Below are 19458 nucleotides of genomic sequence, written 5' to 3'. Positions count from 1 at the left end.
TCGTGGGAAAATGTTTGCAGTTGCCTATGGAACCATGATTATACCCAGGCGTGCATCTCTTCGTCCGAAGCATAACGACGGTCACGAATGTCTTCCTTTAGGGCCACAAAAATATGGAAATCACATGGGGAGAGACTGGGATTGTATGGAGGATGTGTAAGAGGATGTGTGTGGGCGGGCTCATATCTTGCTAAGGCTTTTTCGAGTACGCTGCAAAAGTTTCTCTGGGGAGCCCTTACACAATCTCCATACAGTTCCAACCTCTCCCACTACGATTTCCATATTTTCGGAACCCTGAAGAAGGACATTCGAGGCCTCAGATTTGCTTCGAGAAAAGAGGTACATGCCGGGAAACAATCATGTTTCCGTAGGCAACCGCAAACACTTTTACTTAAAGGCATTAACCGTCTTGTCTCACGGTGGGATAACTGTATTAACAACTATGGCAACTACTTTTGAAATAATAAACAGTTTGCCTCCCTTCTTTCCATCTGTTTCGTTTTCATTTCACAGACCCTTATAAATGAAAGTAAAAACATAATCTTCAGTGGTTGACTAATTGTCACTGCCATTAGTTTATCTCTACGTGATTTTTTTCCTTCCTTTTTTAAGAGCTTGTGTTTAGATTACTCATCGCAACAATGCACAAGATGTACAAAACCTTGAAATTAAACATAACTTATCCCGACCTTTGTTTCAGGATCTTCATAGTGTCGACCTGGAAGAATTCAAATACGGCGGTACTAATATCACCGCATTTCGTCTTGTGGATCCAGAGAAGCCAGAAATAAAGAAAGTTATCCGTGACTGGGGCTACGGCAGCTATGGCCGGAAAGCAGACATGGGTCCAATTAGGGTAAGTAGTAACCTTTTATAACGGATGAATTTAGCAGAAAATTGTAATACCTTAAGTGATATCAATTCGACAAAAACTGGGTACGGTAACGAATACTGAGGCTACAGTCTGTGTCTGATCTGCTTCAAGACACTAAAACACTACACATTGTTCACAAGAACCGGTAAACACAAGCACGACTAATTTTTTCAGTCCATAATTGCATGTAAGAATTTCATTAACGATTATATCTGGAAAGGGAAGGGGAGGGGGAGAGAGATGAGGGCAATATGCTACTGATAATATCCCCCCCCCCCCCCCCATTCGTTTCTGATTCCGCAGTCAGCGCCTATGTACACTTGTGTCCAAGATCTAAACATGATCTGGAAATGGGAGCATATTTCCTCGACAACGGCTCTGGAAGGTTACCGAAAAACGTTAAGTTTAATCATAAGACACTTAACATACAAAAGCGTCCAGAACATTTAATTATAAAAGTTTTTAAATCGAAGATAAACGCATTTTTTAAATAGTAATAAAACCGGGAAATTGCTTTCGCAGTAACGGGCAGTTAATTTGGATGTTATTACCGCTAAGTGCCACGCCCGTCCGGCAGTAACGTGTCATACTGACTGTGATGTTGTTCAAGAGGCCTATTGGAGAGTCGATCCCACTCCCGTGTAAGAGCTATGCCGGACCTGGAACTGGTCACTGGCAGGCTGCAACTCGTCTCCCCAATCCACTACAGACATACTCCTAACGACTCAGGTCCACAGACACATCTGGGCAGTCTACCCGCTGCGTATCTTCAACTGTGAGAAATTCATTTATTAGAGCAGCTCAATATTGGCAAGAGTTATCGCTCTCGAACAGGAAGTCGGAACAATTGCACCTATAAGATCTCCGATATGCAGCTGCAGTACTTCTCTGTTCATTAAGGTGTTAACAATATTCGTCCCATCTGCTACCGAAATGAAGAGCTTCATAAGCACATCCTATGACATGCTCCCCGACACCTGGACACCATCAACACCAAACTGTTCTCTTCCAAAACTATTTCTGTAACTGTACATTCTTGGTCGACCTTGTACTGGCCAAGTGAAAACTTTTATTGGTTCGAACCGCTGTCAAAGACCTGAAATGAAACATGATGGTATGTCCAACACTGCCGATATCTGTGCCTGGCCTGCTTGGAGGGTGATATACGAGGGTCGGTCAAAAAGTAATGCCTCCCATTTTTTTTCTACTTAAAGAAATTAAGTTAAGTGAAAAATTTGAATTTGGCGCCATTCCTCAAACCTTCTTCTGCAATCCACTGCAGTAGTAACTTTCTGTGTCAACAGGTGGCAGCACAGCAGAAGTTTGTAAGATGGCCGACATCGATGTTCGTTTGAGACAGTGTTGTGTGATTGAATTCTTGAATGCAGAAGGTGAAACGCCCATACGCATTCATGAAAGACTGAAGAAGGTGTATGGTGTTGTGACAGTGGATGTCAGCACTGTTAGACGATGGGTTCGTCGTTGTAAGGAAGCTGAAGGGCAAACACCGTTGACTGACGAAAAGCGGAGCGGCAGGCCGGTGAGTGCAGTGACTCCACACAACATTCAGCAAGTTGATGACATCATTCGTGGTGACCGTCGGGTGACTGCAGATGAAGTGTGTCGCATTATTTCTCTTAGTAAAGGCAGTGTGATCACGATTATTAAACAATTGGGGTACTCAAAAGTTTGTGCACGGTGGGTTCCAAGAATGTTAACCGATCAGAATAAAGAGGCAAGGAAAACAATAGCCTCCCAACACTTGCAGCGCTTCCGTTTGGAGGGAGATGAGTTTCTGAAAAAAATTGTGACCGGGGACGAAACATGGGTGCATTTTTTTGAACCCGAATCAAAGAGGCAGTCAATGGAGTGGCGTCACACAAGCTCGCCGAGGAAGAAAAAATTCAAAACTGTGCGATCGGCAGGGAAAGTTATGGCAACAGTTTTCTGGGATACAGAGGGTGTGATTCTGGTTGATTTTTTGGAGCAGGGATGCACAATAAATTCTGTTCAATACGTCACAACCCTCAACAAACTTAAAGCACGTCTTCAGCGAGTTCGCCCAACAAAATCAATGGCAGATGTTCTTCTTTTGCATGACAATGCAAGACCACACACCAGTCGTCACACCTCTGACGAGATTGTCAAAATTGGATGGGAAGTTTTGCCTCATCCCCCATACAGCCCTGACCTGGCACCATCAGACTTCCATCTGTTCGGGCCACTAAAAGAAGCTCATCGTGGGATTCATTTTGAAGATGAGGAGGCCGTCAAAACATCCGTGCGTCAATGGCTTAGGAAGCAGAGCTGTGATTTTTACCGTGCTGGGATACATGCCCTTGTTCAAAGATGGACCAAAACTGTAGAGATGGGCGGAGATTACATTGAAAAATGACAAAATGATCCTCAATGTTGTGGTTTTCAACCTATGTAATTGCATTTAAATTTCCTGACAATTAAACGTAGAAAAAAAAATAGGAGGCATTACTTTTTGACTGACCCTCGTATTACGTGTGTAATACATAATGTTTCAATATCTTTGAATGAAAGGCCCATTAAAAATCATGGAATACTACTTCCCCATACAAAGAGCATAAGTCTGGTATCAGAGGGTCCTCAGACACATTAAGAGTTCAAAATGGTTCAAATGGCTCTAAGCACTATGGGACTTAACACCTGAGGTCATCAATCCCCTAGACATTGAACTAATTAAACCTAACTAACCTAAGGACATCACACACATCCATGCCCGTAGCAGGATTCGAACCTACGACCGTAGCAGCAGCGCGGTTCCGGACTGAAGCGCCTAGAACCGCTCGGCCACAGCTCATTAAGAGTGATTATTGATATTGTCTAATCTCTGTTTCATCGTTTTCTGATTATTCTTAACTTTCGAACGTTAGTATTGGTGACACTGTACGACTCACATTCTGGAGAATAATAGTAGAAATTTATCCTGATTTTTTTCTTTAAATAAGACAACGGCTGTTTCCTTCCCGTGCTCTTATTAAGCCTTATTACCCCGACAAGGAATGGACGTAAATCTCTACCCTTCCTACACTGGTGTTCAAAACCTAAGGACGAAAGTAACTTTTGTATGATGTTTCACTGCCAAGTAAAATAGCTCGTGAAATCTGGATCACTCATAGAAGGAACTGCTACACTGTAACTGAAATGAAAGCGCAATGAGACGATGAGACGAAGAAATAAACACAATAATTACACTGAAGTCACCGAGATTTATGACTGCCCTATGAACAATACGAAAGGCGAGACATGATTCTTAACAGAGCATGTGATAACTACGGAAGACAATGTATGCTGCGCAACGTATTCCCATGCTGACCACAAGGGTTGTAAAGAGTTCTTGTGGTAGGGCGTTCCATTCCTCCACCAGAGTGGTTGACGGCTTCTGGATGGTCATTGGTGTACTTGAACGTGCTGCAAAGCGTATCCGCACGCATCCCACACGTGCTAGACGGTATTTATGCCGGGAGAACTGGCACACTCATTCACTCAACGAATATCCTCTCATTTCGAGAGTTCCTTCTCTCGTGCTATTCGATGCGGTCGCTCATTTTCATTCATAAAAATGCAGTCAAGGCCGAATGCATTGCTGAAAAGACGCACATGGGAAGGAGTACAGTGTCACATTGCCCAGTGACTGCAGTGTCAAAGATTTTGGAGTACCCTTATGTATTATGCCTGCCCACTCCATAACATCTGGACCACCAATATTCATAGGGCGAGAGGCGAGAACACGTAATGCACCCAGTAACACTGTCAAACGTGATAGTTTTGGTGATTCCGGTGTTATGGTGTGGGTAAACATAATGCTGCTTCGGCATACTGTCCTCCAAACCTTATAGAACGGTACTTTCTCCGCTCAACGTTATTGTGACTCTGTACTCCTTCGCCATGTGGGTCTTTTCAGGGGTATATTCGGCTCCGACTGTATTTTTATGGATGATTTGGCGTGTGGGATGCGGTGACACAAGAACATCTTACAAACCTTGTGGCCAGCATCTGAGTTCGTTGCACAGCATGCATTGCCGCCCGTAGTGAGCCGCCTTTTGTAATGTCCATGGGGCCATCATCAATCTTTGAATAAAAGTGTAATTTCTCGTCTCATGCCGTATCCAATTACCTTCCGTGCTATACGGTAGCAGTTCTTCCTGTGTATGGTCCAAGTTTCATCGAGCTGTGTTACTTGGCAGAGTCACATTATGCGAAAGTTACTTTCGTCTTTCAGTTTTGCACGTAAGTGCATTTCCCGACGCATCCCCCAAGACAAATACATACCTTTTTTGCAGCCATAAATACCCCAGTTTCAACGCTGTGCTAGCTGTTCCATGTACACTCACGGCCAGTTGATTCATATGAGGGGCGTTTGAAAAGTCCGTGTTAAGTCCGAGAGATTGCACCACCGGCGAGTATCGAGGTCATGTTTAGTTAGTAGCATCTTTGGAGAGAACGCACACTAAGTTTCAGCCATATTGGTATATTTCTTTGTGTTTGGCATTCGTGTGAATCAAGGAAGTCGAGTGATTGTCAAAAAATGGACGAAAAAGAATTTCGTGTGGTGATTAAACATTACTTTATGAAACGCCTCAGGAGACTAAAGAGAAGATTGATAAACATTAAGGTGACTCTGCACCTTCGATTAGAACAGCTTATAAGTGGTTTCAAAATTTTCAGAGTGGCCATATGGGGACAAGTGAAGCTGAACGTTCTGGACGCCCTGTGGAGGTTACGACTCCAGAAATCATTGATAAAATCCATGATATGGTGATGGATGACAGAAGAGTTAAGGTGCGTGAGATTGCTAGTGCTGTGGGCATCTCGAATGAATGGGTACATAATATTTTGCATAAACATTTGGACATGAGAAAGCTATCCGCAAGATGGGTTCCGCGATTGCTCACGCTTGACCGAAAACGGAATCGTGTGAAGTGTTGCAAGGATTGTTTGCAGCTGTTCAGGAAGAATCCGCAGCCGGCCGCTGTGGCCGAGCGGTTCTAGGCGCTTCAGTCCGGAACCGAGCGACTGCTACGGTCGGAGGTTCGAAACCTGCCTCGGGCATGGATGTGTGTTATGTCCTTCGGTTAGGTTTAAGTAGTTCTAAGTTCTAGGGAACTGATGACCTCAGATGTTAAGTCCCATAGTGCTCAGAGCCATTTGAACCATTTGAAGAATCCGCAGGACTTTAAGCGTTGTTTCGTCACTGTGGATGAAACATCGATACATTACTATACTCCTGAGACCAAACAACCACCTAAACAACGGGTTACCAAGGGAGAATCTGCACCAAAAAAGGCGAAGACCATTCCTTCGGCCGGAAAGATTATGGTGGCTGTCTTTTGGGATTCACAAGGGATAATCCTCATCGATTATCTGGAAAAGGGTAAAACTATTACAGGTGCATATTATTCATAGTTATTGGACTGTTTGAAACCGAGCTGCAAGAAAAACGCCGGCGATTGGACTGCAAAAAAGTCCTTTTCTATCACGACAATGCACCAGCACACACCTCAGCAATTGTGGTCGCAAAATTAACGGAAATAAGATTCCAACTCGTTTCACATCCCCCTGTTCTCCAGACTTGGCTCCCTCGGACTACTGTTTGTTCCCCAATTTGAAGAAACGGCTGGGGGGGACAAAGATTTTATTAAAATGAGGAGGTGATTGCAGCGACTAATAGCTATTTTGCAGACTTGCCCAATTCCCATTATTCGGAAGGGATCAACAAATTAGAACAGCGTTGGACGAAGTGTATAGATCTAAAAGGAGACTATGTTGAAAAATAAAAAAGGTTTGCCCCAAACACGTAAGCAATTTTTATTTTTGCACGGACTTTTCAATCGCCCCTCATAGATATCTGCTGTGAGGAAGAGAAACGGCTCATCTTGCCATGACGCTTATGTTACTCCTTGGAGAGGTCATCTGAACTGACGAATAGCGCTATACGTTGATGCGCGTACGCCGAAAATCACATGACGCGATGCAACCAGCTTTTCAAAAGCACACCTTTCCATGTAGGTGGTGGAAGCGTTTTTGTGCAAGTAATGTTAATATGGGATGAAATGGTAACCCTGATGCACCTGTCATCGCCTCTTGCTGGTCAACGATACTGACTTTCCGATCTTGCGTATCCGATTGTTCTCCTCAAGCACTTCGCAAGCCATCCATATCTATAGCAAGACAATACACCATGCACTCGTTTCTGAAATTTATCAGAATGCTTTGACATCTAAGAATATGTGCCTGATTGCGCATCCAGGTACAAACTATCTCCGCGATTGTGAACGGCAGTTGAGCGGAAGGAGGTGAAGATGGCTTCCGATCGCTAACGCTGAGCCCACGCCACGACGCGGAAGCAGCAGCGTCGTCAGGCGAAAGGGAATGCTACAAGCTCCTAGATAGGTTTATTCAGTTCAGTTGCTCATGAATGTACGTGTAGTGGGGAAGTAATAGTTCTTAATAAACTACGAAGACACATTCTTGGAATTTTATGAGTTGCTCTGCTCGTGGTGCCTCAGCATTTCTCGAGGTGCTTCTATGGTTATCTGTTTCTATCATATCACTGAAATTTTCTTAGAGATTAAAAATACATCCTGAAATGTACAACATTCTTTGAACATTCTCAGACTCTTCCGTCATTCCAAACTGACAAATGTTGTAGAAATTCATAGCACTAAAAACAGGTCGCTAGAAGGCCTTAAAACACAGTTTGCTTGGAGATATACTGTACTTTCTTAAAAGTCTCATTTTTGACGTAGGGAATGTAGATATAATTATTGCTTATGTCTCTCTGCGAGCTGCAAGTAGACTCTTAGTATCTTCACGACTTCGCAATTATTTCTTCTCTTGAGGCAAATAACGCGTTCTTGTGCGATGGTGCACGACGTGTGAACCCTAGTGGTTGACGAAATGAAAGTAACTAGATCGATTCACTGTTTCTTGCCTTTCGATAAGTTTTTATGGCACCGAAGTCTGATTTAAAAAAATGATTAATAAATCAAATTTAAAACCGATTCTAACTAGCTTCGGTCTAGTTTGAAAATGCCTTCTTAGTGATAACGCAGTACTTTTGTCCTGTTCTGGAGCTTTCATCCACGCACATAAAAGTAATTTCAGACGTGCACCAGGGAACTGCGATAAAACAGTTGTTGATTTCATAAGGTACTGACCCTGTGAGCGCCATTATTTTCAATCTGACATGCGATTATCAATGAGGAAGTGTTATGTTTAAGAAACTTGTATTATCCAGTCGGATTTGGACTCGCATACTGGACTAGATTCGTTCAAATCCCTGTCCAGCCATCCACATTTAGGTTTCCGATGGTATGCCTGATTCACTTAAAGCCTATGCCAGAAAGTTCACTTTAAAAATAACTAAGTCTATTTCCTTGCTTATGCGTGTTATATCTGTCTCTAGTGACAGCCCATCTGACGGAACATTAAACACTCAACGTGTAACAGACCCCTAATGCAGTGAAACACACTCATGGGTAAAAAACCACAGCACCCAAAAATAATTAATGTAGAGTAATGAAAATTCGGCAACAAATTTGTCTAGGAAACACATTTAGGTGATTAATATAACAGGATCAAAGCTTAATGAAAGCGCGAGATAAGGCATTGCAAATATTGAATGCAAGCATGCTGACGTGAATACATCATGTTGTACAGGTACCGGATGTCAAGTTAGGGGCTAGACTTCCATACCTTTCACGCTTGGTCAGTCAATACAGGGACGGCTAATGCTGTTTGTGGACGATTCTGCAGTTGTCATCTGATGATGTCCCCTATATGCTCAATTGGAGACGGATCTGGTGATTGGGCAGACCAAGGAAACATGTCGGCACTTTGTAAATCATGTTGGGTTACAACAGCGGTATCTGGGTGAGCGTTACCCAGTTGGAAAAAATCCCCTGGAATGCTGTTCATGAACGAGAGCACACCAGGTCGAATCACCAGATTGAAGCACATATTTAAAGTCCGGGTGAGTGGGGTAACCGCGAGAGAGCTCCTGCTCTCATACGAAATCACACCCGAGACGATAACTTAGGCGTAGATCCAGTGTGTCTAGCACTCAGACAGATTGGTTACATGCCCTCAGCCGTCTTCCTCCTAGCCAACACACGGCCATCACTGGCATCGAGGAAGAACCAGCTGTCATCAGAAAACACAACAGACCCCCACCCTGCCCTCCAATGAGTTCTCGCTTGACACTACTGAAGTCGCAAATGGAGGTGGTTTGGGGTCAGTGATATGTACGCTACAGGGCTCCTGGCCCGGAGCTATCCTTGAAGTAGCCGATTTGTAACAGTTCGTTATGTCACTGTGACGCCAACTGCTGCTCAAATTGTTCCTGCAGATGCAGTACGATGCATTGGAGCCATACGCCGAACACGACGGTATTCCCTCTCGTTAGTGCCGTGTGGCCGTCCGGAGCCCGCTGTTCTCGGAACCGTACATTCTCGTTACCACCACTGCTGGCAATAATCTACAGTGGATACATTCCTGCCAAGTCTTCCTGCAATATCGCAAAAGGAACACCCAGCTTCCCGTAGCCCTATTACGCGACTTCGTTCAGACTCAGACAGGTGTTGAATAATGGCGTCTTTGTCTGCTTAAAGGCATTCTTGTCTAACATCAACTCACCACACACAGTCTCAAAGTCAACTAACACTCACGACCGTTACAACGTATATTTAAAACAAACCTGATGTGCGTCCTCATAGTGGCGCTACTAATGCCTCTCTTATGCGACTGGCGCGAAATCTCAATAGGCATCATCTTTCAGGTATAGAAACATGCTTACCAATTTTCGTTCATGTCGCACAACTCCTTGGCGTTGCGATTTTTTTTCTGTCAGTGTATTAACTTCTACACTTCGCCAACGAAAACTCATAGTAACCTAGGACTCCAGGATTTAAAGACTCAATAGTGGCTTCCGTCAAGTCAAGCAAATGCCTGGAAAGACCAGTGTATGGTAGGACATAAATTGAAACGATGTCATAGGCTCAGTTCTCAGTTTTAGGCTAAGCAGTCTACGTCCACACACTTACTTTACGAACAACTGTGAAGTGCACGGCAGAGAGTACTTAGCAGGGTAGCATATGATTCTTCCTGTTCCAATCGCGTATGGAGCGCGAGAAACATGACTGCTTTAGTGCTTCTGTGCATGTTTTAATTAGTCTGTCCTGTCTATACGGTTTCTACTGAGTCTACCTCCGTATATGAGTGTTCAGAGAAGCCGACTGCCATGTGGAAGACCCGGGTTCCGATTCCTGTTACTGCAGTACTTCCAGTGACTTTTCCACTGTGGGAGGACTGGTATTGGCTGTAGACAGCGTCGTGAGGCCAGCTGAAGAGCTACTCGAACGATTACTAGCGCTCCAAGGTCAAGAAACCCGACAACCGGAGAGCGGTATGCCCCTTCACATTGCATTCAATGATGACAATGGAGGCAGATGATGACACGGCGGTCGATCGGCGTCAGTACGCGGAACTTTACTTTTTTTTACTATTTCTCGAAACCTTAAAAGTAATTGGAGTCTGTCCTCCAGAGTCTGCCGATTCAGGTTTTTAGACGTTTCTATGATGTTCTCCCATTTTTCAAACAACTCTCTGTGACAATTCGTGCCTCCCTTCTTTGTATATGATCAGTGTCCCTTGTTAGTCTGATTTGATGTGGGTAGTATTTTATGATGGGACGCACAAGTGATCTGTAAGCAGTCTCCTTTGTAGGTAGTCGAAGTCTGCCACCTGTCCTGCCTACGATTAAGCTTGCCTGATCATTCCATTTCATAACCCTACAAATTTTTAGATTCAGGCATTTGTACGAGTTCACTGATTCCATCTTCGTCTTATTGATGTTGCAGCCATAAGATACTACTTTTCTGCGTTTCGTCAAGTGCACAGTTTTACACTGCTGAACATTTAAAACATGTTGGCAATATTTTCACCACTTTGAAATCTTATGAAAATCTGACTGGGTATTTGTGCGATGCTTGTTTCGACACTTTACACGGGTATTCTGTTTCTTCTTAGCCCAGAAAGCTTCCATTTCCTAGCTGTGACTAAGATCCCTCTCCTCCGTTCACTTCGCTCCGCTCTTTTTCTGATAAGGCACACTGGGAACATCTCTTGTAGAATGATCTTCCGGAATTTGGAGCAGTCCTATATCATTTCTAACGGAATTTCAAGTTGCTCTAGATCTGATTTCACTGTGGTAGTCCATTTGTTCTTAGAGGCTTTCCCTCTAACTGTGGTGGTGAAGACCCTGTTCGTGAGTCTGCAGGTGTTTATGCGAATGAAATATCAATAGATAGCCAGTCGCCTTTTCCTTATAGATGTGATCACGTCTTTTTGGAGATGCTAGGCTACAGCTCACTGTTGTGTCTGATCCTGTAGATGCCATCTTCTTCTCTTATTGGCCCTAGTATTCTCCTCACGATTTTCCGTTCCTTGAACTCTAGTTTCCTGACTGGACCCTTCGTGTTCATCAAGAGACATTCAGAAGCGCTTAATACTGAGGGCTATACTACTGACTTGTAATATTTCACTTGCATTATCCAAAGTCCACTCTGTTCACATAGAATCACATAACTGTAATTCTCCTCGTGCTACACCGTTGAATGTAATCGAGAAAAATCCTAATGTATTCTATAACACACAGCTATTAAAACAGTAATGCCGGGTGTTTCAAAATGAATATAGAGGTTTTAGGTCTTTATTGCGTTTATTACATTCAACTTTCAATTACAAATAACACATCAAATGAAAGAGCAAGCCGGCCGCTGTGACCGAGCGATTCTAGGCGCTTCAGTTTGCAACCGCTCGACTGCTACAGTCGCAGGTTCTAATGCTGCCTTGGGCATGGATGTGTGTGGTGTCCTTAGGTTAGTTAGGTTTAAGTAGTTCTAAGTTCTAGGGGACTGATGACCACCGATGTTAAGGACTGAATCTGTTGTTAAAATACAATGTGTGTTTCGTATCAGTTCCATTGTAATGTTCCAAGTGATTAACAACATCCGTAGATGCTTTCATCGGTTTGAAGACACTAGCTGTCTTTGCAAAGGGAAGAGTACGGGACAACCAAGACTGATTGAGAACTTGTTGATTGCGTTCGAACTCACTTAGCTCCAGCATAACACACTCACAACTACACAGAACACTGTTGTGACCATGACTGACACTTGGAACCTTTCGAACACACTGCACAGGTGCCGACAGTGCTCAAATCCGACAAAGCAACTTACAGACTTAGCTAGCATACGCATTTATGTTCAAGTACGCAGTTTTTGCGGTGTGTCCGTATTTTTGTCCCATCCCTGTAGGTGTTGCACATTTCTCGCTCAATTGGGGCTCACCGCGAACTCCAACATAGATTTTACGCAGCTACTTGTCGGTGGCAGTTGACTATTTTACGTGTCGTCTGACTATTTAAAGACTGACGTATGAATAAGTTGTTATTTCAGAAACTATGTTAAGTTTTGCTACCTAGGGTGGGATTTAAGGATTAACAGTAATTTGGTTTATGAAATATGCTGTGGTCTACAAAAATATATAAACAACAGAACCATAGTAGTATATATCCGAGTTGGGAATTCCGTAGCTACACGTGTGGCAACCATATTCAAATTTATAATGCTTTATATTAGTTTAGCCAAGTTTTTAATATGTGGCTTAACTGCTTAATGAAGGATATCATTCAATGCAGAAAAATTAGATCTACGAAAGTATATGCATGAAATCGGGAGTTAAATAGGTGTTATGACACAGAAGACAATAGTAAGTATGGTTTATAGCGAACTTTAACTACATATATATTTTAATTTGATTTTGTACGGCAAATCAAAACATGTTCTCAGAAAGGGTAGAATGTGTGCTTTCCAATTAATAGTGTCGCTAATTCAGATCCTGTTGATTATCTCAGTGTAAATTTCGTGTCTCGTATAGTAACGGTATCAAAGTTTTCAGATGTTTTTTAATTAACATGATCCAAAGCAAAACCAGTTCCACTCATGGAATCAGTACGTTGAAAGGAAAAGCCAGAATAATAAATCTAAGTGCGAATGCTTTATTTGTAGGTTTTTGCAATTTTGAGTAAATGCAGTATACCCCAGCTGAAATATTAGGTTGATGCAGAAGTTCGTAGCGCTTTTGTTTTGCATGTTGGTATTCCGGTTGCTGTATGTTTATTTTTCACGATTGTCATTTTGTATTTGTAGTTCACTGTTGCTGTTGAGTTTACATGCTGTCATACTGTTATTTGGAAATGATGTGTGGAGCTGTGGAGGCTATGAAATGGAGTGAAGTGGTGAACATCGGAACATTTCCGACATATACTTCATTTTGAGTTCAGTAAAGAGGTGACAGCAGAGGAGGCAGCTAGAAACATTTGCACCGTGTATGGGAATAATGCCATTGGACAGAGAACTGCAAGAAAACGTTTTTCTCAGTGTAAGGAGGATCGTTATGACATTAATGACTCATCACGTTCAGGAAGACCTTCGGGGTTAGATGAAGATCGTTTTAACGCATTAATGCACAATGATCCATGGAAGTACTTTATTTATCCAGAAACACTTTATACTGCATGTATTTCGTCAGAAAATATACATTACGATATCCTATCAATACAAGGGAGCACAGTCTACTCGAGAACTGGCAGATATAATGAACTGTTATAAATCCACCATCGTGCGATATTTGCCTGCAGTGGTTCTGTACGCCGTTCCATTAGCCAAAAACCAGCGAGTGGCCATATGTGCATCTCTGCTTCATCAGTTGGCTTGTGAACAACACCGAACATTCCTATGCTGTATTGTTACTGGTAACGAGAAACGGTGTCTTTACGGTAACATAAGGAAAAGGAAGGAATGGTTGAGCCCAATCAAAGCAGCAGTTCCCCTTACAAAGACCTGCACGCACCCATAAAAGATAATGTTATACATCTGATGGAACACCGACGGTGTGATGTGTTACGGATTGCTTCCTCGAGGTGTAACCATCACTGCTGTCGTTTATTGTCTACATCTGAGACGTCTTACAGACGAAATCCTAGAACAACGGCCAGGAAGACTGCGTGTGTGGCTCCACGATAACGACCGCCCCCATTCTGCTAGACTGACATAAAACATTATATGGGTGTTGGTTGGGAAGTCATTCCGCACCCACCATATTCACCTGATCGTGCGCACTCAGATTTTCACATTTTCCGCTCCTTGTCGAATAATCTTAAAGGAACTTCCATTCCGGATGAAAATGCGCACCGAACATGGTTCGACGAGTTCTTCAACTCAAAACCACTTGACTTCCACAGTCGCGGAATCGAAGAGACCTCAGCGGTAGTAGACTGTGTTGTAAATAGTGAAGGAGAATATACTATTTATTATTAAAGTCTGTTATGTGTATCTGTTGCGTTTATTAAACTTATGGGATGACGCGACGATATGCACCAACCTAATATAAATGGGAAAAAAATCGATTGTTTGGCAAGAGTGAAATATGAACTGATGGTATCAGTTCCAGCTTGCTTTGTTATAAGGCGTATCATTACTTCAAACTTTAATGACACCACGTTTGAAGGAGCATTAAACACTACATAAAATATATAAGAAAAGACGTGTCTCCTTATAAAATACAAAGTAATTAAAGAAAATATCAACAACTAATTTAAAACTGCGAATGCTCCCATTTCTTCATCTGATATTTGCAATAAAATACCGTGATCATAGAGCTGAAAAGTTCCTTATAATTCGACATTGCATTTCATGCACACTTAAGTTGTGCACCACTCTGTCAATCTAGGAATTGTATTTCATCCTCGGCAGAATGGAAGCCTAAGTCTTGTATGCAAGTTTTTTGATGATACATGCATCTATAATACTGTGATTTGAAACACCAACTCTGCCTCCACTATCTAAAATGTAATACAATTTCATATTGCCAATAACTGTAAAGTGCAACCTACATTCATTTCTGAATTAAAATATACTTTTTCATTTAGACAGAAGTGAGTATGAATATAAGATCTTCAGTGAGTTATTAATTTTTTACATATAAATAAACGTGAATATTAATTTGTTAATTCAAAGCTTAATATTCTGTTGACAGACAGAAACAGCGCTGATGTATGATGCAGTTCATCTATTTGCCAAGGCCCTTCATGACCTTGACAGCAGTCAAAGGATTGACATTAAGCCTCTTAGCTGTGATGCAGTTGATACATGGCAACATGGATACAGCTTAATCAATTATATGAAAATTGTAAGTTCACTTCCTTTTGTAGAATTTTATTGTCTTGTATTTGTTACCAAAATTGTACAGCATGAGAAACAGAAATCAATTTTATGATTGTGATGTAAATAAATTGTTAGGAGCAAGTAGGCTGTCATTGTTACACACAAGTTTTCATATTTGAAATATACAGATTTTTTAAATATGTACTGAAACTTGAGAGGCAAAATTAACAGCATTATATCTTACAGATGGTACTGTAAGACAACTATATAGTGTTCAGTCAACACACAAGTAATTGGAAGACTGTGAAGGCAGTCTGAACATATAATTATATTCATCTGTCCTTTAACTTAATATCAGAAAGTAGAGTGTATTTAAAGTAAGATGCCCTTAAATGTTTCACTTTACTTTTCATATGTTTTGTTCTCTTCAAACTTGAACACAATACAATTTGTCACAGGTAACTGAACTACTTTTGAAGACAGGGAAATGAAAAAGTTTCAAAATATGAGGGACAATCAAAAAGTTTCCATCCGAAGGCATTGCTGCAGCGTATATCCAACTTACCATGATTCCAATGTGGACATATAAGCACCTACAAGTCGTCAAGGAATTGGTGTGCATTCATGTCTTTCCGAGGTGCATGCAGTAAATGTGGGAACATGAACTATGGTGACATTAGTGTCCAGACAGAACCAATGTGTTGTTATTCTTTTCTTGACTACCATAGGATAAACACCGGTGGACATTACATCGAAGATTGAAGACTGTGTAAAGGACAGCATGTGTCTCAAAAACCAACATTGTGGAATGGTGCACCAAGTTACATGCTGGATGCAGTTTCACACAAGATGCTGGTCAATCCTATATTACAAACGTTGTAACACAGAAGTTGTTCCAACTAATGTGGGAGACACTCTGGCATCTTCCCTGTAGTCCTGATACTCCCCATGTGCTTGTGCTTAGCATGCCTTCAGTCCATTAAAAACAGCCTTGCAGGGTTGTCCTGTCAGATGAGGATGTGCAGCAGGCAGTTACAGACTTCTTTGCACAGCAAGACATGGGGTTTTACAAAACAGGTATTTTCAACCTGGTGCATCGGAGGGAGATTGCCTGATTGCACACAGTGATTTTGCCTGGTTGGCATACCAATTGTGGACTGTGTATCATTCAAATGGAAACTTTTTAATCGTTCCTTATTATTCCAGTTTAACAACAATCTTACAATGAAGGCAATTCATCAAAAAATTGAAATCAAATTAACAGATTCTGAATATATTTTGCATGTTAAATTCATAGTGTATCTTACACTAACATTTACGGAGCACTACCATGTGTTGTTTTAGGTTGAAATGCAAGGCCTGACAGGTGTCATAAAATTTGATAATCAGGGATTCCGTAGTAACTTCTTGTTAGACATTGTTGAACTCAATAAAGATGGTCTGAAGAAGATTGGTACCTGGAATTCTACTGAAGGTGTCAACTTCACTCGAACATATGGTGAAGTCTACACACAGATTGTTGAGAGCCTACAAAATAAGACATTTGTTGTTACCACAATTCTTGTGAGTATAGTAGGTTGTTTATTTGTAATTATTTAGACTTTTTTATTTCTTTCTCCAAGATTCTGTTCTTACACGCACTGAAAATATGCACTGCTGTCAAAGACTTAAATTGTTTTAAGCATCCATTTTCTTATCTTGACATCTTGACTGCTCAAGATTTTCTAAATGATAGCCAAACAATTCAAGATACTGCATATGGTGCGTGGAGGAACAACTTAAACATTTAATAGAAATTGAACATTTGTCAATATGTGGGCTGATTTGAACACCACAATGTTTTATTTTGCATGGCCTTGTTGGAAGTAGCATCTCCAATCCTCATTTCTCCACTCTATGTAACAGTTCACCTATCTAATTGTAGGTCAGCCTCCTAAACCTCCTTAACCTAGATTGCAGAGCATAACATAACTTGGTATTCTTCACCTAAATCATTATCATATTTATTCTTGGCCTACTACTTCACCGACTGCTAGAGCCTGGAATGAAACTTAGTCTCAGTTTCATGAAAAATCGTTAACTGATTTGTCAAAACTTGTGCCATTGTTGTTTTAGTGGATGATCACTGAAACCAATGACATTCTGTTTATTCTGTCTTTCAACTCTAGCTACAGTAATTTAGTGGGCCAAATAGAAATGAATATATATGTCACAGTACCTTAAAGGTGTACAAGATAGCATTATTCAGTCTATATAACCAGGTGACAAACATGCATTGCAGCTTATTTGCTTTTAACACTGGCTGTATTCTGCAACACACACACACACACACACACACACACACACACACACAAAACGAAAACAGTGTGTCATGGTGCAGTTTTGCACAGTTTCACTCACTATGATTTCTTAACTAATCAAGTACTATATTCTAGGTGTAAAACATTGCAAAACTAAATGAAGGATGCGTGAACTTTTGAAAAATAACAATGTAAGGCAGTAAATGGATACTTTAATAAATTCTGTGCTCTAATATTCAAGTATAAATTACTGAGACAATGGGACTTATTGAACTTCCTTGGGATTTCTGTTGAATATGTTACAAAGTATTAGGGTCTATGCTTTTTCTGCCATATCTTTAACATTCTAAATAGTAAGTTGTAGTGTTGTGTGATGTGTAATACTTTAGCATAATATTCTGAACGTCAGAACATCACTTACATGTTGTATACTGAACCTCTGGATGCTATCCAAGTGGCAGGCCTAATACTACAGATTATGTGTATCTTGCTCAGGATCAGCTCTTATGCACTTACATGTAACAGTACAGTTTTATAACACTGCTTTCATGTATTTTGTGTATGTAAAGATGAGACATTAGCTGGTATTCTAAATTTTAGACATTAAATGTTTTTGCATACCCTTTATTTCATACTAAAATGCAAAGCAGTAAAAACAATAAAATGTATTTCACTTACACTTGCAGTAGGCTAATTTGTGAACATATTTGTAATATAGGAACAAGGAAAAAGTACTTATTATAAATATATTATAAAATGTTACAGCTGATGACCTTTGATCACATTTAGCACAAAATGTTCACAAATCTTTAAGTTATCTGTAATGTATGAAGGTTTAAGTGGCCCTTAAAGTGTTCTGTGTTAGTGGTGCCACATTAATTTTATGTGAAATTTTTACCTTATTTATTTAGACACTTCAGTGTGATAACATCCAAGAGTTCACCAATTGATATAAGAATTCTGGATCGAGAAATATTACATGGAAGAATCCCCACTCCTAAAGTGTCACAGTCACCTTCGTAGAAGGAACTGTACAATGTCTGTTATTCCATAATTTTTGAACAAGTTTATGGCAATGACTTGGGCAGAAAGTATTCTTGAGTCTGCACAGTCCTTGTCTCATTCTATGAGGTTTGATCACATACTAAAAGTATGTTATATCAGGTCAAATCAAGCATTTAAAATTCTGCAAGTAAAAGAAGTCATGGAAATTTACTAACAAGCCCAAATGAGAACTTCACAATCTGCAAGGTATTATCCAATTTATTCAAAGCACTGGTAGTAAGCCTTGTGTATGTGGCAGATTGTACATGATGCAGCTGTTATCAATAATTTTAATTCAGTACTCACAACTTTTATTTTGAGCTGAGATGTAATTCAATTCAAAATTTAAATTGTCTTGGAGAAATTAGTAATATTTATACCTAGTATTAACACATAGTTTACTATATATCTGAATACTTTCTGGAAGCAGCCGAAAAATGTTTGTGCACTGTAATACTTTAGTAATCCTTTGAATGCTGTTACTGAGGAAAGAATGGTTATTTGGTAATCTCTAATACTGTTGCAGTTTGGGTACAATGCAAGAATATTATTGGGTACAATGCAAGAAAAGTACTTACTAGCATAACAATGAATAAAGAGGGTGACATGACAGATTAAATGCTTAATGGAGATCCATTACTGAATCAAGCTTAAGATTTGGCAGTAACTGTTGGTGGAGATGCCCTGTGCATATGAGAAAATGACAACCCTGTACGCATGAATGATGTTCTTATAATTGAGATGGACATGAGTTGTGGATAGATTTGCTCCCATCATCATTTCACCATATTTACACACATGAGCTCTTCATTTATCATATTGCTAGCAAGAAAGCCCATGACTTGCTCAGCATCATTATCTCATGTACACATTTTATTAGCTGTTACAGTGTGAGAGAAACAAAAACTCTATTCAACTGATCCACTCTATATCAAATTAAGATCTACGGAAGGTTACTTTAGAATGGTATTCATTAATTTAA

The 19458-nt window shown here is 40.7% G+C and overlaps 1 protein-coding gene across 5 annotated transcripts in view; it reads left to right on the top strand.

Annotated features, from left to right (window-relative positions):
* LOC124555443 (glutamate receptor ionotropic, kainate 2) overlaps positions 1–19458 on the top strand; it is a 187554-nt gene that overhangs the window by 85100 nt on the left and 82996 nt on the right. For all 5 annotated transcript variants that reach the window (XR_006968555.1, XM_047129354.1, XM_047129353.1 and 2 more), the window contains exons 7-9: positions 701–856; positions 15005–15157; positions 16477–16695. Coding sequence is in view for 4 of the 5 variants with exons in the window: in XM_047129354.1 (XP_046985310.1) it covers positions 701–856; positions 15005–15157; positions 16477–16695 (528 nt within the window). In the remaining variant the exon portion in view is untranslated. The remainder of the gene's footprint in view (positions 1–700; positions 857–15004; positions 15158–16476; positions 16696–19458) is intronic.

The sequence above is a fragment of the Schistocerca americana genome, chromosome X, assembly GCF_021461395.2.
Source record: "Schistocerca americana isolate TAMUIC-IGC-003095 chromosome X, iqSchAmer2.1, whole genome shotgun sequence".
In the NCBI taxonomy this organism is placed as follows: Eukaryota; Metazoa; Arthropoda; class Insecta; order Orthoptera; family Acrididae; genus Schistocerca; species Schistocerca americana.
This window is presented reverse-complemented; position numbering and strand designations above follow the sequence as displayed.